The sequence below is a fragment of the Carassius carassius genome, chromosome 3, assembly GCF_963082965.1.
Source record: "Carassius carassius chromosome 3, fCarCar2.1, whole genome shotgun sequence".
In the NCBI taxonomy this organism is placed as follows: Eukaryota; Metazoa; Chordata; class Actinopteri; order Cypriniformes; family Cyprinidae; genus Carassius; species Carassius carassius.
The window spans coordinates 29,438,262-29,463,872 of NC_081757.1; the positions used below are offsets into that span (position 1 = coordinate 29,438,262).

General features: G+C 36.8%; 1 protein-coding gene across 1 annotated transcript; it reads right to left on the reverse strand.

Annotated features, from left to right (window-relative positions):
* Window positions 1–1,714: 1,714 nt before the first annotated feature.
* On the reverse strand, window positions 1,715–24,593 carry acox3 (acyl-CoA oxidase 3, pristanoyl). The gene is made up of 18 exons (XM_059535715.1): window positions 24,470–24,593; window positions 23,527–23,720; window positions 22,750–22,983; window positions 22,424–22,498; window positions 20,379–20,468; window positions 19,435–19,578; window positions 19,257–19,345; window positions 18,921–19,017; window positions 17,515–17,697; window positions 17,100–17,222; window positions 16,788–16,908; window positions 16,546–16,668; window positions 15,568–15,681; window positions 10,018–10,133; window positions 7,934–8,108; window positions 5,901–5,968; window positions 5,718–5,804; window positions 1,715–2,015 (listed from the first exon to the last, which is right to left on the reverse strand). Exons 2-18 carry the CDS (start codon window positions 23,692–23,694, stop codon window positions 1,896–1,898), a joined length of 2,127 nt encoding a protein of 708 aa, XP_059391698.1. The 5' UTR covers window positions 23,695–23,720; window positions 24,470–24,593; the 3' UTR covers window positions 1,715–1,895.
* Window positions 24,594–25,611: the final 1,018 nt, after the last annotated feature.

A 25,611-nucleotide genomic window follows, 5' to 3' on the forward strand; every position in this document is an offset into this window, starting at 1 on the left:
TGGAGTACAACATATAAGCCAAACCACATGTGACCATGGAGGAAATCAGAATTGAGTTGAGATAAATAAAACCACTGGGTCTGTTTAGATGTAGCATATTAGCATGCTGTTGTTTGAAGTGCTAGGCCAACACACCCAAGTGGTTCAACTCAGAGTGGATCTTGCTGTCTACAAGCTGGGTAAATAAAGATTTGGCATAAAAAATAACCTAAACAAAGATGTGTTACATTGGGTGTGTTCTGTAATAATAATAATCATATATGCAGCTAATCGCTAATTACAGTTCCTTAAATGCAGCCATTGGTTTCACACAAAAATCACTTCTAAACGTTGGTTTGAGACGAGTTGTTTTTTTTTCTGAATATAAGGAAGAATCACCTTTTAACCACTACAAAGTACTGCAGTAGTACCAAAGTATGAGAAAGTAATGCTATGTTGATATGTACCATATTACTGTTTATATTCATATCACATGATATTTATATAAGGTACTTCAAAAGATATCACGGTATTTACTATTAAATGTCATGGTAAAATCTAAATACTTAAAATACTATCTGGTTATACAATTTTAAACATATTTCGTACAAACACACTCATCAATGTTTGACAGTATTGCACATTTCAGATGGTTTCATTCAAGTTCTTAAGCTGTGAAGTCTGTTACAATTTCCTGCTTTGGTCTCTAAACCTGACCAGATCAATAAAAACAAACCATTGGAGTGTCCCAAAGAAGTCACAAGCTGTTAGATTTGCATGTGTGTGTAAGAATGTTAATTCAATGAGACACGCTCTTGCAGAAACACAAACACAGACTTGACACTGAAGTGCACACTGTTGTCCCGGGTCATCAGCAGAGACCTCACGTCAGTGTGTGGAATGCAGACACACTTTCCCTCAGAAAATCACATGTAGAGGGGTTCAAAGAATGGCACAAAGGAAGAGCAATAGAACAACAAGTGCAGAAAAAGAGAGGGGCGACTGAAATATATTTATTCCTGTGTTCAAAATAACAGCATTCATTTAAAACAGATTTCTTTTGATCATTTCTATGCATCCTTGTTGAATAAATGTATTTCTGTCAAGGCAACTCTCAGAGGGATTGGCATGGTAATGTACATGACAGTGTTAATGTATTTGGTCTTGGTGGAAATCAAATGACAATGACACCTGCACGGCACTGCCATCTTTAAATGGATAAGATCATCTCTAAATCAGCCATCTCAGTTATTAACTGAGTTTCCATAGTTTAATGCAGTATAATCTGATGTTCAAGATGCCTGTCCCATGCTTTAACACGGGATAATATATCACATAACATACAACTGCACTGCATTCAAAATAAAAGCATTTAAAAATATTTATTGTGATAAGAAGTGAAGATTTATTATAATTACATATCAAATATCATGTATTAAACATACATTCAAGCGTTTGTGCTCAAAATCATTCACCATTCCATAATCAAACTAACATTATGTAAAATAACCAATCATCCATGTGCACTCCCAAGTAGATCTATATGAAAGCAGTTATCAATGTGCATTATTTTTACAATCAGTTAGCATCTGAACACTGTTATTGTTAAGGGTTTTATCAGTCAAACCAAACAAATGAGTTTATCATGGCACAATGAATTAGGAAGAGCTATAATAAGAGCCCTTGTTATTGTTTACAGTACATCACAAATCTTCCTTTATTCTGATATTATAGCTGAGATTCTTCTTGGAATTTTCTAACCTCCATTTAATATCCCATAAGCTGTTACTATCTTTCAATTGATAAACTCAATTTATTAATGACAACCATATGACTGTATTATATCATTTTTAGAACTTATTGGTTTTCCGGAAAAACAGATGAATGTTTCCCTAACAGTCTTCCAGCGTGAAGAGTTACAGTTTGGCTCGGAGAGATCCAACCGCAGGTTTGTCAGAACAAAACTCGGCCCACCAAGATGGCCGTTCCAGGACGTTCTTCCCCTGCATGACTGTAGACCACAGGTTTTTGTAGAGCTGAAACACATGAGAAACAGTCCTTATTTACAAAAAAACACTTGCACTGCTGGACCATTATAAGGTCAGGTCACGTGCCTTGCTATCAGTAACACCTCTACAATTCCACTAAAACCAGGATTTCTGCAGGTTTGATGAAGGAAATGTCTTTGACTTTAATACTTTTTTTAAAGGCCAAGTAAAGAAAATTCAAGGAAAAAGCTGAAGGGAACATAATACAGAACATATTCAGTTAATGTAAATGTCTAGAGAACACACAATGAGTTCTATTAGCTACACTTCAAAGTTTGAAGACATAACTTCCAACTGATCTCTAATACTTTTCAAACCTATTTTACCAAAAATAATTATGAATGCCTTTGTTTACAACTACTAGAATGTAGAAATAACTTTTATCATACTCCCGATTACACTGAAGTGCTGTTCATCTTAACCCTAACCCTAATACAAACGTCTAAGCATCCTTAAACCAAGATACATTTACTTGAGAAACAAAATGACATAAGAATTCTTGTTTTCAGTGGAACTGATAAAAATTAAGTTCATAAATAAAACAAAAAAATGGTGTTAATTTTTCCCAGACTTTATTTTACAATTGCATCTCAAGCTAATGCATCTTGACTTAAGGATGTTTAGATACTTGCACTGAAAAACAAAAATACTGAGGAAGACATAATGCATGCATCCAACATTTAATGCAGTGACTTAATGACCTTTAAGATCAACAGAAACCCCGTAATAGTAAAAAAAAACAAGCATGTTTTTATCAAAATCTCAGATCATGAGTCAAAAAAATTTAACTCAAGGTCAAAGTGAAGAGTTAATTTCCAGTAAACATCTCCTCAACTGTAAATATGAGGTGTCTCACTCAGCAGGGGAATCAGTTTAAAGGTCTCTGTGTCAGTGGGGTGTGTGTGTGTGACTGATCTGCTCTGCTTTGACTAGTGTTTCAATAATGCTCTGTTTTCCTTATACTCAGAAATGTATGGCCTGCCAAACAAGTGCTGAGAGAATATGACTGGAGGAATGAGTCAGTAACCATAAAGTCTAGTCAGAATCATGTTTCTAAGGGATTTAAAACACCCTTAAGGGCAGTACAATGGAAAACCCCTCCAGATTTTCCAACTGCTGGGAATTAGTTTGTTTTAATCAACTTGTCTGCTTTTTTTCTTGCTGTTTTGTGAAACAAGGAAATAAATCCACCACCCGAAGTTCTAATAATTGTTGATTTTATTAGCTAATGTTGACTTTACCCCCCTTTGGTGACACATTAAGTTGGAATATTTTCCAGTAAATATTGCATCATCACTAGCTGTCAGTCTCAAAGGCAAACTTATTTATTAGACTAGCAAGAAAAAAAATATTCAGTTTAGAAAACACCTTTTTTATTTGTCCAAATCTGTAAACGACATGCACGACTTGATGGTATAATAATGTATTTTGTTTTTCATAAAAACTGCCCTAAATACGTGAACAGTACTTATAGAGAATATATAATAAAAAATCATGCACACTTACATGAATTCACAAGACTACAGTCATAACAGTGGCTTAAAAATGTCTTTAAATGGGGATACACATACATACATACATCACTGTTTTGTAATGTTTAAAAGTCTCTTATGCTCTCCAAGGCTTAATTTATCTGTTAAAAAAAGCTATTAAAAAATTTAAAAGAACTGTTTAAAGGTGCCATGTGCAAAAATTGAGGTAAAAATATACAAAAAATGACCTACACGCATCAAAAGTATGAGAAGAAATAAGGGCGATGATGTCATTAAAAAAATGTCAAGTTATAGTGCTGCAGAGATATCAACCTTAATTAGCAGTAGCATTACTAGCCCCGGTCCAACAGGTGTCGTAATACCAGTTTCGCCATGGGAGGCGGTATGCGGGCAACATAACCACCAGCCAACCTGCAATACACGAATAACTCGCACGGCTTGTGGGCGTACCTGAACCTGATGTCAATCGTGTGGAAAGTACAGCCCACTACTTCATTTCAGTTCAGGGAAGAGAGCGGAAGGATGACTGAAGCCCTTGGCAAGAGACCACCACCCGCTACAGGGAAACAACCGCGCTCTGAATCACAAATAAAATCCGATAAGAAAAGGAGCCGAACCAGAGTAAACATCGGCACTGCTTTCAAACGCTGGAGACAACTGATGGACCTGAAAGAAATGAGGTTCGACACCGAACTTGCAACATTTCTTTTGGATTGGTAAGTTAGATGCTGTTAGTATTTCGCTAGAAGTTTGTTTTATATGTTTGTGTATTTTTTTTTCGGGAAGTTATAACATAGAAATGTATCGAAGGCTGTTCTATAAACGTGCTAATGTTAGCGATGGCTAACCGTAGCTGCGTTTGATAATTAGCTATAACTTACCCATTTTTTTATATCATAAGTAACCTGCTCTGTCTAGTCTGTTGGTCTCCGTGTCCTCTTTGCTTCGTGGTTTTTCTGTACGTGAGAAAATTGATGTGTGGCGTGAAAGCGTGTGAAAAGAGTCAATTGCGTGTGTCTCACGGTGAATGCTTGAGAGTTGGCAGCTCTGGTTAGGTTAGTTGGCGCTAGCTTGGTCAACATCAGCTGTCTGTCAAATTAATTTAATTCAAATAATGTGTATATACAACTCAATGTAATATGAACAAAACGAATATGAACATATTCACTGGTAAAGGTGAAGGGGAGTAGCTTGAAGATGTCATGTTTCAAAATCACTTGACATCACCCAACGTTCCTCTGGAGGCAAAACGTCCTCTTATAGCAGCGGTTCTCATTTCCAGTCCTCGCGCCCCACTGCTCTGCATATTTTGCACGTTTCTCTTTAACACACCTGATTCAGATAATCAGCTCGTTAGAAATGAACTCCGTTCATGAACTGTTTTTCAAATGTTCATTGCTCCCTACTCTCTGAGCAGGGGAAATCTGTTGAAGTTTACCTCACATCGAAACATTCATTCACTGATTTGTGCTGTGCAGCGTCTTTAAACATGGACAACTGTGACATCATATACCTCTGTAAATCAATACAATTTAAATTCACGTCTTGCACACTTCAATGCACTTTGATTGGAACATATAGCTACGTTCACTTCGAACTGGAATCATGGCTGAATATCCTGTGATGTCCACTTCGCAGGGCATTTATGTTCGAATAGAACAAATGTCTGAAGCTCTAAGAGAAACGTTCAAAATGTGCAGAGCAGTGGGGCGCGAGGACTGCAATTGAGAACCGCTGTCTTATAGGCTTCAGCTATGCTCTAGGGTTGTTGTGAAGGTAGGGGCTGAGCATAGAGACTATGCCGTTTCTTGTTTGTTACTCTAGAGTAGACCAATTCACTTTATTGAGGCATACTGCCCCCATCTGGTATGGAATGTGGAGTATGACTTGATTTTTTTGACAGATATGACAGATGGCACCTTTAAACATTAAATACACATGAAAACACAAAGGTTACTTTGCTACTTTGCTAAGACGCCTGGGTGAACTTCATACAGATCATCCACTAAAAATCACCTTGTGACCAGTTGAATAAAAGTCACTGAAAAACCTTTTTTGGAGTCACTGTAAATTAGATGATCACTTCTGCAGCTTTCAGAGACATTTGTCTACAATAAGTGATTCCACAGTTAGAGTGGAGGATTGGCGAATCTTCTTCCTCATGTGCACATGTGTGTCTGTGTATGCCTTCTCTTACCTCACCATCTGCTTTGCCAATGGGAGAGTTCAGGATGAAGTCAGGAGGAGCAATCACATCAACCAGCGCCACAGCATCATCCTTCAGCTAGACAGAGAAAATGAAGCCTTCCTGATGTTTGCATCACCATGCAGTTATAAGTGAGGGTGTCTGTAACTGAACTACAGCTAGAACAACACTAACCTGCCCACACAGAGTGAGGATGGCTGTGTGGATGAAGTCAACCGGCTGTCGGCCAGAAAAATAACCTCCTAAAAACACAAAGAGACCAAAATTTAACCCAAATGCAAGGCTACTTATCTAAAGTGGATTATCAAAAAGTCAAAGAACGTATAAAAATAAAATATAAGTGATTTTTAGTAACAATTTATAATAAGGTTCCATTTGTGAACACTAGTTACCAACATTAGTTAATGTCAGCTGACAATAGAAAAAAAGGACTTCTAAAGCATTCTTAGATAATGTTAAATCAAAAGTTGTGTCTGCTAGCATTGTTTAACGAACAGCTGTGTTTTTATTACCTAATGTAATAAAGAACAAATATTGCCCCAAATGTATTTATACCAAACTAATCTTCAACAACCTTTTTTAATGTTTTGAAAGAAAATGTCATGCTAAATCAAGGCTACATTTATGTGTTAAAATAGTTCAAACCGTAACATTGTGAAAGATTTCATTTTAAAATAACTGGTTTCCATTTGAGTAGATTTTAAAATGTACTTTATTCCTGTAAATACATTTTTAGCAGCCATTATTCCATTATTCCAGTCTTCAAAGTCTTTTTTGTATTATTGCAATAATAAACAACAAAGATTACGGTACGTATAAAACAAACAGTAAAAAAACAGTACGTACAAAACACAAATACCTTTCAATCATAAACAACAGTGATGGAGAAATGAGCTGTCATTTCAAGGAATACCAAATATGGGCTTGACTCCCGTTGAACGTTCATACAGACAGTATTCTAAATACAGCTGTAAGCTGCTGTGTGAACAGGACATTTCGAGACTCACACATGCGGTTGTCAAGACAGTGTGAATGTAGCCTTTATCAAATATCAAGACAGTGTATGGCAACGTTCACACTGTCAGTTTTTGGGAATGAAAACCGCTTTTTCTTTACAGGTGTGAGTCTCGAAATGTCCCGTTCACACAGCAGCTTACAGCTGTTTGATACACCTCGTGACACTACATTTACTCAAGATGGCAGCAGCCATACCGAGATGTTTTGGCTTGCCTTTTCTACAGTGGAAGGAAATGGAGACACATCTTCAGTTACAATAGCTACAGTGACAAAAGTAAAATCAAAGATGGCGACATGTATACAACTGAATATCTTATCACTTTCTCACACTACAAATGAGTTCTTTCGTGAAATCTTCATTAAACGAGGTTTTAAATTTGGGTGGAGAGTGGAGCATTTTAATTGTGTGCAGAACACAGAACTGATGCCAGCGGCTCTGGTGGAAAACGTTCAGATGACACGCAGCTCCTTTCTCCATCACTGGACCGAAAACACACATGAAAACACATAACAGACTACTAGTCTAGTAGTCCAGTCCTGTTCCGTTCACACAGCATGTGTGTTCAGGTTGTGAGTCCTGAATACGTACGGCATTGTTATTTACGAGTTACAGTTACAGAATGTGGTTGTCACGCCCGTAAATAACCGTACTGTGTGTGAACGGAACCATATTAAGGACTCAAAACAGGACTGACAACCGTATTTTGTGGCTGTGTGAATGTAGCCATGAGTCTAGAATAGACTACGTGATGTTTAACATGCACTTACAGACTTTGCAAATAGTTACTGAGGAAAAACTGGACATCATACACTAAACACACCATCACACTTTCAAGACGTTTTGAACACAAATTTGCACAGAAACACATGCCTTGTTGCTAGTAGTGACAACGTGTGACAAAAGTGAAAACAATATGTGTTTTAAAAATCAATAATCACAGTCTGAAGCTGAAAAAAATCAGAGCCTGCATCCATCATACATTACGCAACTTTCTATGAAATATGTCAACTCAAATCGGCACTAGCTCTAAATTGTGTCAAATTGTTCAGACTGTAAAAGGGGAAAAAATTCGGCAAAAGTTGTGTACTGTACTCTATTCTAGGCTTTAAACGTAATTTGTGCCACACAGCCAGCATCAACAGACATGAAAGGAAAAACACAGAAACTATTGCAGAGAACAGTGGTTTACCTTGATACAGGACAGCCATGTGGTCGGTGAGGGACCACAGGCCATAGAGAGCACAGAGACGCCCCAGCACTGATCTGAGAGCAGCTGGAGTCTGTTCATCCTGAATCAGATCATGGAAACGCTGCAGCACTGTGTGCTCAATATAGGCAATAGCCAGTGAGCGACAATAATACACCTACAGAGACAGAGAGAGAGAGAGAGAGATAAGTTACAGGAAAAGTGAATCCAAGAACACAAACTCACACATATATAACTCTGCCGAGACTGTTTATGGAGTCAAGGAGCAAATGAAGACATTTTGACCCACATAATCACAAGCCAGGTCATGACAGCACAATGACAGTCATGACACACAGACGAGACACCAATCGGGATGTTTATACAGAGGGGGAAAATTAAACGAAAAAAGCTTAGCAATGAGCTTGTGTTTGTGTCTGGTTGCTAGACAGTGATTCTCTGTGTTTGGTGGTTGCTGGGTCAGTATTATGTGTGAAGAAGGTCTGTTTTATTAATTTCTCTCTTGTCCTCACCGAAGGTTTTAATATAATTTAATCAGTCGCATACCATAACCTGCTCGATCACATTCTTGATTCTAGATCATGTCACCAAAGTGCTCTAGTTAAACTCACTCTCGCGTCTCAAGGTGGAGACGCTCTCTGGACAGTGTCCAAGCTCTACTCATTATATCATATGACCTTTAACTGACTGGCTGGACTAGACTCTCATAAAACACAAACAACACACCCACAGCGACCCCAAACTTTAGAGCCACGTTTATAAAAAGTATGTCATGGCATTAGACAAAACAAAATACCAAGCCAAATGGAATTTGTTTTAAAGGAATGAACACTTTTAAAATAAAATTAGTTAAAAATGTATAAGTATCCAAATGATTTTCTGGGTCACTGGATGTGCATGTGGTGTACCTGCTGTGTTTCATTACTGAGGTCGGATTCGGTCCAACCGTGATCCTTTCATATCATTTGAAACGTGATGCGAGTAGCTTTCACACATCCTGCATGTGATTCTGACCCTACAGAGTGCATATACACGTCTAAATGAATCTGATTTGGCAAAAAGGCTTTAAATCCTTCAAGATGTGGAGGTCTGACAACGGCTCTTTGAATTGCCCAGTGTGCTGTAGATTTGTAGCTGAATGGAATATATGTTAAGTAAGGGATATGTCTGGGCCAAGTGTCTGTTCAGTGTTTAAGACATGTCTGAAGAACCTGAGGTCTGTTTTATATTAGATAGAAGTCATAAATTGAACAACACTGTACAGAAGGTATTAATGGGAAACCTAGGGTGTGGTATCATCATAATTTAGCCTGATACTATAATATTAACAAAAACCACATTTCATGCACCCATGAATAACAACACATCTAGAAGGTGAAATGTGGTTCTCAAATGGATATCTATATATCATAACAATAAATTTGAACAGAAATGTGTACATTGAATTAATACCCAGAAGGCCAGGTGTTTATACACAGATTGATATGTGGTAATGGTGAGAGAGAGAGAGAGAGAGAGAGAGAGAGAGAGATATAGAGAGAAGTTAGTAAAATAAAAATAAATCTCTCTCTCTTTTTTACAGCTTACATCAACAAACACAATAAAACAGTTCTATTTATTAAAAAACAAGAGCACACACACACACACACACACACACACACACACACACACACACACACACACACACACACACACACACACACACACACACACACACACACACACACACACACACACACACACACACACAGAAAATGTCCTGGCAGAAAATATCCAGTCTATTTACAGACATTACCTACAACATAAAAAAAAACGACATAATGTAATGCGTAATTTAAAATACGGGTACAACACCTGTAAAAATGTGTGTTTTGTAAAAAGATATGTTTCCATGAAGCTGTTAACCATAATCAGTATAAGATGATGCATGTAAACACACTCAGTGTGAGGTACAGTATAAGGTAGCTGGGTAATGTGTTTTACCTCACCTCCCTCTGAGCTGCCAATAAACATAGATACATGACATTTTAAGGTCTCATGCTATGAAAGTCAGGATTAAAACATACTTGGCTGTTGTTCCGTGCCTCAAAGTCTCCCAGTCCAGAGGATTTCTCATGAAACAGCTTCCTCTGGCTCTCACCCAGCAAGAAACACACCAGCCACTTATACGCTGCCAGGGGCACTAAGGACACAACATCAAATGATATAATGACATTACAAAGATGGACAGATGATGCAAGAAAATGAATAAGAATAATAGAACAGCTTCAAAATAAGTGGATATTTTGTTTAAACATGACTGTATAAACAAACTGAATAAAGTGTAATGGACTGCAGCTGGCAAACAATTTTCACAATTATGTGGAAAGGGCCACAAAAAAAGAAAAAGAAAGGCTACTTAAGATTAAACAAATATTGGATTTATTGTTGAAACAGGTCTGTTGTGCAGAGGTTTGGGGAACACAAAGATGTAATCATGGATTAGGTATCTGGGTGGGGACTGTGACTCAAGAACGAGAGGTCTCGTGTTTTGGATGGTTGAGGTTTGGATGTATTCCTTCAACTCATGACGCAGAAGTAACCCGAACTCCAAGTCCATAGAGAGATGAACTTATGTGCATTCATGCTATAACAGCATGAACAGATGAACGCCGCAAAATCCAAACCTTCTGACCAAGACTATAAAGCTGTGAAATTGAACCTAATCAGTAAAAAACCAAGACATCCATAAAATCCTTAAGATTTAGAAACAACAAAACTGCTTTCCCATCTTATAAAGGAACTAATGAATCAGAAAACAACCCTCAACCCTCTCTAAATAATGAAATAAGTTTGTTATGAAACAAGACCACACAGACTGAAACTCTCTTCAAATATCTTCATTGCGCTCAATCAAGCAAATAAGTTCTGAAGAAATGAGTGAGCATTTTCAGTATTTAAAAGTACTGATGTATAAATTGAGATTGGTTAGTTCTTGAATATTTTTTTTTGTTTGTATTTGGAGTTAGAATCAAATAATCTCTAAACTGTTACTGAGATGTTTTGGACAAAGATTTTGAAAAGATACGGAGGATATGGGTTTAGTCAAAATAATACAATAAAAAAATTGGGCACCTTTAAAAAAGAAAAACATACATATATGCACATAAACATTATATATATATATATATATATATAAATACACATATATGTGTGTGTGTGTGTGTGAGCGTGTTGTCAAACAATTAATCACAAAAAAACAATTCTTTACATAAAATGTGTGTACTGTGTATATTTATGTGTATATATAAATACACAAACATGTATTTACATATTTAAGAAAAATCTGTTACGTTTATACATTTTAAATATTTGTAAATAATAACAATTATATGAATATAAATATATACATGGAAATATTTTCTAAATATATATTGTGTGTGTATATTTATATTTACATAATATACACAGTATACACACATATATTTTGTAAACAAAAAAGTTTCTTTTGGATGCGATTAATCGTTTGACAGAACTAATATATACAGTCGTGGCCAAAAGTTTTGAGAATTACATAAATATTGGACATTGGAAAAGTTGCTGCTTAAGTTTTTATAATAGCAATTTGAATATATTCCAGAATGTTATGAAGAGTGATCAGATGAATTGCATAGTCCTTCTTTGCCATGAAAATTAACTTAATCCCAAAAAAACCTTTCATTGCTGTCATTAAAGGACCTGCTGAGATCATTTCAGTAATCGTCTTGTTAACTCAGGTGAGAATGTTGACGAGCACAAGGCTGGAGATCATTATGTCAGGCTGATTGGGTTAGAATGGCAGACTTGACATGTTAAAAGGAGGGTGATGCTTGAAATCATTGTTCTTCCATTGTTAACCATGGTGACCTGCAAAGAAACGCGTGCAGCCATCATTGCATTTTTATAAAAATGGCTTCACAGGCAAGGATATTGTGGCTACTAAGATTGCACCTAAATCAACAATTTATAGGATCATCAAGAACTTCAAGGAAAGAGGTTAAATGCTTGTAAAGAAGGCTTCAGGGCGTCCAAGAAAGTCCAGCAAGCGCCAGGGTCGTCTCCTAAAGAGGATTCAGCTGCGGGATCGGAGTGCCACCACTGCAGAGCTTGCTCAGGAATGGCAGCAGGCAGGTGTGAGCGCATCTGCACGCACAGTGAGCGAAGACTTTTGGAAGATGGCCTGGTGTCAAGAAGGGCAGCAAAGAAGCCACTTCTCTCCAAAAAAAACATCAGGGACAGATTGATCTTCTGCAGAAAGTATAGTGAATGGACTGCTGAGGACTGGGGCAAAGTCATATTCTCAGATGAAGCCCCTTTCCGATTGTTTGGGGCATCTGGAAAAAGGCTTGTCTGGAGAAGAAAAGGTGAGCGCTACCCTCAGTCCTGTGTCATGCCAACAGTAAAGCATCCTGACACCATTCATGTGTTGGGTTGCTTCTCATCCAAGGGAGTGGGCTCACTCACAATTCTGCCCAAAAACACAGCCATGAATAAAGAATGGTACCAAAACACCCTCCAACAGCAACTTCTTCCAACAATCCAACAACAGTTTGGTGAAGAACAATGCATTTTCCAGCACGATGGAGCACCGTGCCATAAGGCAAAAGTGATAACTACTGTAAGTGGCTCGGGACCAGAATGTTGAAATTTTGGGTCCATGGCCTGGAAACTCCCCAGATCTTAATCCCATTGAGAACTTGTGGTCAATCCTTACGAGACGGGTGGACAAACAAAAACCCACTAATTCTGACAAACTCCAAGAAGTGATTATGAAAGAATGGGTTGCTATCAGTCAGGATTTGGCCCAGAAGTTGATTGAGAGCATGCCCAGTGGAATTGCAGAGGTCCTGAAAAAGAAGGGCCAACACTGCAAATACTGACTGTTTGCATAAATGTCATGTAATTGTCGATAAAAGCCTTTGAAACGTATGAAGTGCTTGTAATTATATTTCAGTACATCACAGAAACAACTGAAATAAAGATCTAAAAGCAGCAAACTTTTTGAAAATTAATATTTATGTAATTCTGTACATGTGATTTATGTAAGAATGAGAGCATTTAAAGTTTTGATGCAAAACAGCGGGGATAGAAAACAATATTAAAACCGGTCTAGCGTTTGAAAACTCATTGGGCACTTGTCACGTGATGCGATAGGCGATAAAAGTCTGTTAAAAGCCAAGTAGTCCACCCTATCCTCGTCCAATTAAAACGAGGGTCCTCTGACCCCTGTAACCAGGCAACAATGAGTTGAGTCACCAGCTGAGGAATGATGTCAATGAAGTGAGCAGATGTGCAGCAGATGTGCAGCTCGGTTCAGGGTGTAAAACTCTCCCAGTGAAGCAGTCTGCAGCATCAAGGAGCACTTTTAACAGTAAACTCCACAAAAACACAGTGTGACGCAGATTCTCACAATCTCTCTGTGTGCGGCGGAGGTGCCACAGTTTATGTGTTAGATAATGTGCTCAGGAAAAAAACACTGTACACACAAACATTCTGGATTACACAACACCAAAACCATGAAAGTGGGATATGAAAATGACATAAGGCTCATTTTGTTTATTTGGTTTCCTCTGACCGTAAATGAATAATGACTATATTAAACAAAACTAAAAAATCACTAGTTAAATAACAGAACTTAACTAGAAATGGATTTCTTGAGGAAAATACCAATGCTTCAAAAGAAAATGATCAAAGTTTTAGGTTTGTGCTAGTGTTGGGCGATATGGTCATTTTTCAAATCGTCATATCGTCAGCCCGTGAGATCGACGATACATGATCTTATCGTGCATGGGTGGAGCAAGAGAGAGACTCTTTGTTCTTGTGTTTTAAACCGTGCAGGTGCGTGAGAGAGCCTATGGAATCACCAATTATTGAAAAAATATACTTTAAAACATACTGATAAACTAATGTTAAATATAAAAATACTGTATTTAAAACAGCTACGTTCATATATATAGTCGGACACAACTGTCATATCGTGCGTCCTGTGACAATTTGCCGCATCTGTGTGCGGAAGTTATCAGTCTAAATGTTCTGCATAATCAGTCAAAGGTGAAAATCAATATTAGATTTCATTTAAAGTCCAACAGTTTAACACTAATATTGGAAATAAACGAACAAGTTAAATATAAAGTATTTAAAACAGGTAAGTTTATATATTTGGAGTAAAGTTGAATTGAACTGATGCATCAGTCATACAGCGCTCTGGACTGCACACCTCATGACGAGCTGGACGCACCGCAACAGAAACAAGAATGAGATGCATTCAAACATAACAGTGGCATTAAACTCAGTGAGGGCTCGTTTAAAATAGTGCACATATATAGGCCGTTCAGATTACTTGTTAAAGTGCAATGAAACACCTTATATCTGCAGACGATGTACGTCTGTTTGTGGATGGTGACTTAGTAACGGCCAAAACTCTGTATTTTGCATGCATCACATTATAGTGCGGTGTGCATGAAAATAATAACAAGGCTGCAGAGCAAACTTATCATCCATAGTGGTTCTCACGTAGTCCTTCTACGTCATCACCACATAGTGAGTGTTATAAGTGATAAGTCTAATAGAAGGTCTACGTGAGAACCACTATGGATGATAAGTTCCCTCTGCCGCCTTGTTAATATTTTGTCTTTACTTTATTTGTAACGCAAAGAAAGAGTTAATCTGTCATGTATGAGAAGAGCGTGTTGTCGTGTAGCAGCCATTAAATGTGTGGGACACCAACTCCTCGTTTTCTATCTCTTTCATTTCATGGATTTAATGAGTTATCAGAGTCAAGGCGGACAGTTTCAGTGACTACAGGCTCTAATCCTCCTGCGCTCGCACGCGCTGTGTGTGTGTGTGTGTGTGAAATGCGATGCTGAAGTGAAATAGCTGGGCAGTGTTATTTTAATAAGCAGCCTAATAAAAATAATAGTTATAATTATTATAATCTAATACATTAATAGGAAAATGAGTCTAATATCGTTTTGATTATCGACAGAGAAATCTGCTTATGTCGATATCTCTGACTATCGTCGATACACGATACTATCGTCTATCGGCACAACCCTAGTTTGTGCAAATTCAATTCTGTATTAGAGCTACAAAATGTGAAAGAATCAGTATTGGTATCAGTGATACCTTATAAAAGTAGTTTTAATGCATTAATTATGCCTTGCAATGCACTGTACAATCTCATGAATAATTAATATGTTATTAATAACAACACGTATGGATTTATTGTTACACTATGCATTCAAAATTCAGTTATAATTACTTAAAAGATATAATGTATTACAACACACATTAAGAATAATTATAATACATTATACCCTTTAATAACCCTTTATAATGTATTATATAAAGGTTTTAAGTAAATTGTTACCCATATTTTTTTAATTAATCAACAGTCATACTTAAATTTCATACAATATTTCCACCCAAGGCTGAAATCATCCACAAAACAAAGTTTGGATGGAGTCTGGAGTCTAAAAAAAGGAAAAGTAGAGCACCAGGAGAACAGAGGTGAATGTGGCTGGTGTGTGCGCTTGTGAAGAATGTGCATATACAGTATGTGTCCCCGTTATGGAGAATGTGATGTTAATGTTGCGTACCGCCTGAGTTCATGCACTCTTCCACCGAGCCAACTGTGAACTTGCTCTGCAGAATGCTGTTCATGTCCTCTAAAAAGTTCACAGTCTCAAGAGGGGATTCAATCCTTCCTTTACCTTGATTGAGGGAGAAAAACATCATATCAGACACAAAAAGCATTCTTCATATTCTGCATACCACTACAACCAATATGCAAAAAATGCTCTGGATGTCATGGTTAACAAACACAAGACCACTGACATCGTTACTGCTTCCTATTTAATCATTCTTGACAAAACTAAAATAAAGAATACATGTTAAAACCCTCCTCTTGTGTTCACAAACATGGTGCTATTGCGTTGTATCAACCCACATTGAATTTTGCCAAAAATCAACAATGTAAAAACATTAATGTAATGTTAAAGTAAAAACAGGAAAACTCTATTGTAGCTTGTCTAATCCTATAAATATAATATATGTGAGAGCATAAATATAAATTATGAGAAATTAGCAATTTCCATCTGTTTTTTATTAGACCCACTTCCTGTCTTTTTTTGTTATGTCTGGTTTCTCACACTTCAGTCTAGTAACAGAGATCTTTGGCAGATTGACTGTGAAACTTGACTACATAAAATAAGAAACATATAATTTTCCTTGAATCTTTAAGATGACGAGTCCTCAGTTTTGGGAAAATTTTGTCTTAATCTCTAAAGATTTTATGTATTTTATATTTTAGCTTATGAGTGAGCTACAATAAAGCTTTTCGTTGTTTTTTTTTCTATGCTGTTTTTCAAAGTGTTGAAATATGGAAACCAATGGGGGTCACAAAAGCCATAACAAAATGTGTACAGCCTTTTTAAAACCCATCTATGGGTCGAAACATTGCATTCACATTCATGACCCTAAATGAAAAATATGTAGACAAATTTTAAACAGTTTAACCTCTATCTCAAGCTGTATGAAAATTGAGTGTGGGTCAGTTTGACTCAAGTGTGTGTGACCTTGCTGTTTGTGCTGAAGCCAGCTGAGCAGATAGTTGCTGGTCTGCTGCAGAAGGACGTTGTTTTCACCCTCATATGTGCAGTTTGGGTCGTTGTCATCGCGCAGGACTCCCAGACGGTTCACTTAACACGAAAAGATAAACAGATAAACAGAAGCTGACTAGACGTTCTTTTGACCTCAGACTTGGTGTTGATTGCATCTATTAAACATTTAGTTTATGAGGATTTAAACAATTCCTCACTGGCAAGGTAACCATGTCCTCCACAAGCCTCGCGACATTCCTGAATGCCTCGCTGGGCTGTCCATGATGCCAGAGGTTTACAAGCGCACGACATGGCATGGATCTCTCTGCCCAGTTCAGCCTGAGAAGGGGGACACACACACACACACACACATCTACTGTATAAGTATAATCTAGACTAGAATATCCCTACACTTTCAGAATTTAGTGATCAAGACGCTTTTGTGTTTTTTATCTCGGATAATTATCTCTGATTTTATGGATGCTTGTATATACAGCATATCTAAACCATATCTTTAGTGTGATGTTTACCTGTCTGTCGCTTTTGTCCTTCATTAACAGTCCGATTTGAAATTCCAGAAAGTTCATGCAGAAGGATCTGGTGAAGTGCTCCAGTGCGTACACTGCCGCCAGGAAGGGAATAAGACGCCATTGCTACAACAGAGGATAGTGTGTATGAACAAGAAGGGTCAAAAGACGAGCAGCTCAAAAAATATGCACAAACACTTATGACTGGTCTACAAAATTAGTATAGAGTATAGGTAACCTTCAGTGATGTCCTGAAAATAAACACTGAGAAGTTGAAGAAAATACTGGTGGATGTAGAGACCTATTAAATGTTCCATGCAACATTAAATGTTACACTTTTGGCCATGCAGCATATACATGGGAGACCGTTTTCTTCAGTCCTGAAATGTTTCCTCTGGAGAGTGTCAGTGTTCTGTACCTGTAGCTGATATTCCAGCACTGGAATCTCCTCGTCCTCTTTGGGCCCGAACTGTCTGCGTGTGGCGGAGAATCGCACAGCCACAGTCACCGCAAGCTTCAGATTGACCAGAGCCATCCTTGTAATGCTCATCCTGCCTCCTGACAGAGCCCCTAAAGATGCCCCAAACCGCTTATTGGGGTCCTATAAAGGTGTATGGTTATTAAAAGACAGGATGGAAAGAAACATGATAAAGTAATTGCAAACACATGGCAGAGATGACTAGACCAAACCACAAAAAAAGAGACAAAAGAATGTGAGGAAAAAGGAGGGCAAATTATATCTCACTGATCCATCTTCAACTTCTTTCTTCTGTTTGTTTTCAGAAAAACCCCTTTATGTCTTTCTGTCAGTAACGTTGGCTGATGTCCTAGCTTTCCCTGTGATTGAAAACTCCCAGTTTGTTTGAAATGAAGGCATAGGGATTCCTTCTGGTACATGTTGCATAGCACAGCACAGCTGCTGCACCACTGCTTTCTCTTACTACAGACAGAGGGAGTCAAGCCTTGCAAAATGTCCATATAGATACACACCGAAATAGCTCTATTTTAACCATGTTCATAATAACAACGGCAATACCGTTGCTTTGCACATATCCTATATTTGAACGATTGAAAGATGTTACAATTGGGTTCTAAACATGAGCATAACTAATGTATTAGGTAAACTAACAATGAACAGTCTTTTTTTTATTATTAACTTAGGTTAATGTAATTTTTTTTAAATATGCTATTTTTCATTGTTAAATCCTTTTAGTGAATTAATATTGAAAATGTATTAATAAATGTGACCCTGGACCACAAAACCAGTCATAACAGTCCATTTTTTTTAAATGTAAAAAAAGTATCTTAAAGCTGAATAAATACGCTTTTAATTGATGATTTGTTAGGATAGGAAAATGTTTGGCTGAGGTACAACTATTTGAAAATCTGGAATCTGAGTGTGCAAAAAAAAAAATCTAAATAATGAGAAAGTTGTGAAGTGAAATGAAATGAAGTTCTTAGCAATGTTACTTATCATAAATTAAGTTTTGATATAACTATGGTAGGAAATTTACCAAATATCTTCATGAAACATGATCTTTACTTAATATCTTAATGATATTTGGCATAAAAGAAATAATTTTGACCCACACAAAGTTGTCTATTGCTACAAATATACCTGTGTTACTTATGACTGGTTGTGTGGTCCAGGGTCCCAAATACAGAAACTTAACATTAACAAAGATTAATAAATGCTGTTCTATTGCTATTACTTATGTGTATGTACATAACCTTTTTTGGTAACAGATTATCTTCACAGTGTAAATGCAATAAAAAGATGCAGTCTATGTAATGTTTATGAGGCAGCGACATAATATTGCTTACTTTAAAAGGTGAAACGTAGCGTCCGTCAGGTGTAACATCTCCTGTTTTGTTTAGCAAGTTTTCACGAGGTATCCTCACATTGTGAAACATGGCAAAACTGACAAAAAAATTTAAAGAAATCATGAAATTATTTTAGACATTACAACAAAATATTTTGTTAAGTGATTACAATGAAAAGTATGAAGACTAGCATTTTCATTGTAATGAATAGAAAGTTATATTACGGAGATGACGTGAGAAGGATATATTCTTTTATGGTTTTCTGTTAACGCCATCTAATGCCCAAACACTGTAATCACAACAGCTCGGCAGTCCACAGTCCAGCAGTAAACTCACCCGTTATCCAGTCCGTTCAGACCCAGTTTCATTCCCATATCCCCGACCATCACTCCTGGCATTGCCAGCAAGGTCTTTGGATCTCTGACCTAGAAATACAATTACATTAAAACCAAATTATTCACAGCTGCTCTAACAAGACAAGCAAATTAACTGAAAAACTTATTTTCACACATACTTGGACTATAAAAGAGTGAAGGCCGTGGCATTGCCCATCAGGGGTGTAGAGCTGTGCAAATACGACTGAATGAGTGGCCATCTTTCCCAAGTTCCCCACCCAGAACTTGGCTGCTTCAAAGTCTGGAGAGTTTATCACAAACTCCTGCGGATTTAAAAACAACATAAATTAGCTAGGATCATCGAAAATAATTAAACAGAAGGAAGGAATAGTAAAAACCATAATAAGAAAGCTTTTATAATGAGAGATGGCTTTGTGTGCTACAAGGAGGATTTACCTACAAGTCATTTAATTATTTAGATAACATATGTGACCCTGGACCACAAAACCAGTCTCAAGGGTCAAATTTTCTGAATAAATAAGCTTTCCATTGATGTATGGTTTGTTAGGATCGGACAATATTTGGCCGAGATACAACTATTAGAAAATCTGGAAGCTGAGGGTGCAAAAAAATCTAAATACTGAGAAAATCACCTTTAAAGTTGTCAAAATGAATTCTTAGCAATGCACATTACTAATCAAAAATTAAGTTTTTATATATTTATAGTAGGAAATTTACAAAATATCTTCATGGAACATGATCTGTAGTTAATATCTAAATGATTTTTGGCATAAAAGAAAAATCTATAATTCTGACCCATACAATGTTTTTTGGCTATTGCTAAAAATATACCCCAGCAACTTAAGACCAGGGTCACATATATGAAATATTTAGTATGGTTCATACTTCAGCTGTCATGAATCAACAATGAACTATAGTATATATTACTTATTTTGTTTTAACTTTATTTTTAAGTTTCTTTATTAGCCTAGATTATTGAATCAACAGTCCATGTCTCTTTATGTTTCGAAAGGTCATGTTTGTATAATCTCGTGATATGATTGCAATGTGTTCAGACTTGCGTTAGTCCAGGACATGTTGGTACTATACTAAACTAGAGTACCTGAGTGCTGGGGTCATATCTGGCTGTTGTCCTCATAGCTCTCGTGTTGCTGCCATGGCTCAGCTCTGTCAGTGCAAAGCATCCAAATGTCTAAAGAGACAGACACAATATTAACAAGCTGTCAGTAGTTCATGTGGTTGCCATGACTAATGTCAAAAGCAACTTGCTGGTTTGTATATAGACACACATGCAAAATTGCAGCACCCTGGAACTCCCTGTTTATTGCCTAATGCTGAGCTTGTGTGTCAAAATGTCCTAGTTGTATGGAAGATGAATAATGATGTGCAAGACAGACAAAGCCTTCATTTAACCCTAGTAAAACAAATATATATTTAAAAAACATTTGTTTCATACTAAGTAGTGTTCAAATCTATTACCATATTCACTGACATATCACTCGAGACTCATGCACAATGCACATTTCCTTAATATGTTTTAATGTCACTATTAAAGAGGATTGTACAATCTTTGAATAATATCCGTCTTTACCTAAAGTATACTCGCAGTAGTTCTACTAGCATATCTATAGTTGGACTTCAGCAGTACTTCTGCACAATTAAAGTGCATTAAGTTCAAAATTTGTTTTAAGTATACCAGTTAAGTATACTACAAAACAAATGCAAGGTATTTTTTTTAAGTACATACAGCGGGTAAAATAAGTTTTGAACGCGTTACCATTTTTCTCTGAAAATATATTTCTAAAGGTGCGGTTGACATGAAATTTTCACCAGATGTTGGCAGCAACCAAAGTAATCCACACATACAAAGAAAACAAAACAAATAAGTTCAGAAATTAAGTTATGCGTAATAAAATGGAATGACACCAGATGAAATCTATCAAAAGTTAACCTAGTGGTAAGAGAGTTTGACTCCTAACCTTAGGGTTGTGGCTTTGAGTCTCGGGCCAGCAATACCACGACTGAGGTGCCCTTGAGCAAGACACTGAACCCACAACTGCTCCCCGGGCACCGCAGCATGAATGGCTGTGTTCACAGTGTGTGTGTGTTCACATCTGTGTGTGAGCACTTTGGATGGGTTAAATGCAGAGCACGAATTCTGATTATGGGTCACCATACTTCGCTGTTTGTCACGTCACTTTCACTTTTTTTGAATCCAATAGAAAATAAGAACTAAAGATCAGAATTCAAGATTTGAAGACTCTGGAAGAATGGGTCAAACATCAGACCTGAGCAATGCATGTGACTCGTTTCTCCATACAGGTCTACAGACTATTAAATGCATTTCAGTAGTTCAAGAACTTTTCCCTGTGTCATTCCATGTTATTAGACAGAACTTAATTTCTGAACTTATTTTGTTTTCTTTGTATTTATGGATCACTTGGGATGTTATCAACATCTGGTGAAAATTTCATGTCAACAGCATCTTTAGAAATACATTTAATGACAAGAATGTTGATGCGGTTTATACTTATTTTACGTGCTGTAAATATGTAAATGTATTTAGTATACTTAACATGAAATAAATGTATTTCAAATACATTTTAGTATTTTTTTTCACTAGGGTATGTATCGTACCATTATACTTTGAGCAGCAAAACATGACAGTCTACAAAAGCAAATAATAATCTTATGACAATTTTTAATTTCAAATAATTAACTGCATTTTATGCGGTAACAATTTTTCAATAAACTTCTTTATTTAACATTAGTTAATGCATTAACTAGCATTATGAGCAATACATTTGCTACAGTATTTATGAATCATTGTTAATGATATTTAATAAATAGACATCTCTTCATTGATAGTTTAAGTTAGTTATGAAATTAACAATTAATTATTGCTTAGAAGAATCTTTCATTGTTACTTCATGTTAAATAATGTAATAAACGTTGAGTAGTGGGTAGTAGTGTAAACTAGTGGCCTTCTAAAAAAAAAAAAAGCCAAGCAATGATATTTGCTATGAATGCATTTAAGATATAGTGCATGTTTACTCAGTTCACTGAACTTGACAAGCTTTTAGTTTCATTTTTATGGCTGATATGGATTTATATTTGTTGCATTACATAAAAACAGAGATAATTTACCATCATTTGCTCAATGTCCTGCACAAACTTCAAGTGTCTCTGAGATCCCGTGTTTGCCACTGTGGCTCCAAACATCTAACAAAAATATAAAAGGTTTTTATATAAAACCTACCAAAAAAATCATGAACACTACTGCATGGTAATTTTGTGAATTATCAAGAAAAAGGCAAAATATTACTTCATTACTTCTGTGTGAGCTTTATCCATTCCAGAATGGGTTCATTCTTAATTCATAAATAGTAAGGATTACACAGTTATTATTGGAAGGTTAGTGTATTACACTTCCACATTAAGGGGTCTCTCGAGGGCGTATGAAATGGGCTCACCCCTTTGTTAAGAAAGTATTTGCCTCCCAAAGACCAGTCATACATTCCCAGGCAGTCATTGAGAACTGTCATCTTCCAGGGGTTCTGCATGGCGTCATCACGTGTTAAAAACTCATACTTAAATAACTGTTTACAGCGGCGGAAAGTGAGCTCTCGCTTCTGCTCCACTGGGATGTCCTCCCCAGGCTGCTGTGCAAAGAGTGGGTCACTCTCCAGTGTCCTGAACACGTGCTGCTGCTCAGAGAGAGACACAAGAGCGCTGAGAACTTATCTATATCAATGACTGAAATTAACCATTTGAAAATCTGAACCAAGTGCACTGCAAAACAAATGATATAGCCTAAATTAAATGAAAGCTAAGCCCAAGCATGTATAGGCTAATTGTCATTTTATTATGCATGCATAAGTATTAAAGGTTCATTAAATTAATTAAAATTAAACATAATAAAAAAAACAAAATAAACTGTTAAAACCATTAGACATTTATTCACGAGTTGACCAGATCAACAGTATTTGTATCAGAATTTATAAATGCTTTGAATCTAAAGTTTGAAATAGAATATCGTGACAAAGCCTTGCTTGATTAAATCACATGACCTGGCATGTTTGAAACAAGCTCTGAACTGCTGAATAAACAGAATATTTGTAAATGTTTTGAAGCATTCATCGGAAATTCAGCTCAGTCTAAAGAGTTTTCCTTGTATGAACTAAATGGACTATGGACACTATATCCATGGGGTTGTTAGGACAGATGTACTTTATGTAATAAACATTTACCTTGAATGCAATGATTTCATCACCCTCCAGAAACTGCAACATTTCCTTCCAGCTGAAGGATGCTTTCCTCCTGTAGATATCTAGTGGACCGCTGGGAAAGTCTGGGATGCCCTCATCCATTTTCTCTCCCAAAACGTGTTTAGCACCTGTGATGGCTGGGGCACTCATGTTCTGACACAAAGGCACTTTAAAACCTCCAGGAAGAAAAAAACAAACATGACCTGATCAATCATGTTCACAACATAGATAATGATAACTGTCATGATTTTCTGAAAAGAAGAAAATGGATATTGCAGTAACTTAAGCTATCGCAGTTGCAGTATGTTTAGTATGTCTGAATCAACGATTGCCCCTTGTAATGTTAATGACATTCAGGTCATCAATCCTCTTCCTATGTTACCCTTTCTTTCAGGACAACTGCTGGAACTGTACATTATTTCTTTGCACATTATTTGCTATAGACTTTAGCTCAGTTTTTGCAATACTCTTTATGTGATTAATGTATAATTAATTTCCCAAACATCATGTGTCATTTGCAGGATTGTAATCTGCGAGGTTATAATACCTGTGATCTAGTTATCAGGCCAACTCAATGCAAAGTTCAATGTCAGTTACAAAACTCTCTGTCACTAAACAGCTCAAACACAATACCACCACATTTACAAAGGCCATTTACAAGGAATTTGAATTGTTTCTGTAGAACAAAAAAGTTTTTTGGAACATAACATTTCTTCCTGCATACACATCACAATAGGCTGCATGTCACAATATCAAGATAAACACGAGCACCTCCAGCCATGGATTACTATTCTGGCAAGCTGGCTAACGTCATTTCACTACACATGAACAGTAAAGAAAATGTTTTAAAAAGAGCATTGAAAGGTGCAGAAGGATCTACTTTCATATCATTAGTTTGAACGTGCTGAAATAACATTTGTCTTACCTTATCCCGTAACCTCGAGACCACTGTACTCTGCACTAGTCTACCCCTTCGGAGGAGGAAATGCTCACGTGAGCAAATACAACCAATCAGAGAAGCGCTGCTGCTTAAAGGCGCACTGCACTGAGCAAACCCTTGTACTTTTGAAAAACAGCTGTGCCTCTGAAAGCCAGCGTCATGAAGGTGAACCTGAGGCAGAAGCGTCGTGCCCATTCGAAGTGAGGGGGCACGTGCCCCCTCAGATTTCTGAGCCAAGTGGATTTTAAATGCAGCTTCCAAACGAAAAAAAAAAAATTGTAGAATAATATTTTTTATATATTTGATACAATCACAGCGGTGTGATTAGATCGTTCAGTGCACAGCATCAGCTACTAAATTCAAATCTGCGTTCGCTGGCTGGCGCTGAGCCAGAGACAGACGCGTTCGTACAACGCTTCATGATAACCAATCAGAAACTATTCTGTTGCGCTTATGGATGCAATGGCCAATCAAAGACGTCCAGAAGAGTCATCACTGAAAAGTTTTGTTCACTTGCTCGCTGACTGAATTATTTAGCGAATTCTCTCATCAGAAACAACAAAAAGTGCAGATGTGCGTACGAATGTAAGTAAGATATTCGTTTCATAATGTAAAGTGCTTCAGTGATTTTAATGGGAATTTTTGAGAGTGCCTGAACTCTGGCTAGACTGAATGAAAATGTTTTTTGATAATGTAAATGTTCTTTACTCTCTGTAAAATGAAAGTGTTAAAATAAGTATCTTACAATATTGTTATTAAAATTTACATTAAATGCAAATTCAGTCGTATTAAAAATATTTTATGGCATGATATGGCACTTAAGTAAAAAGTCAGGTTTTTATGTGTAGTTAATAGATTACACTACATTTCCATATATTGATCAAATAGCAATCTATAAAGGTGCAAAACGCGTTTACCTGCACATATTTGAGAAACGAGATATTTCCTGATATATTAAGCATGTTTGGAATTGTTTTGAATAAAAAGGGAAAAAAATAATAACAAAATAAGCCTATATCTGTTATACAGTGCTGTCGTAGAATGACTTATACACCCCCCCCCCCCCCCCCAAAAAAATGTGCCCCCTCAAAAATCATGAATGCATGAAGCCCCTGACCTGAGGGGTG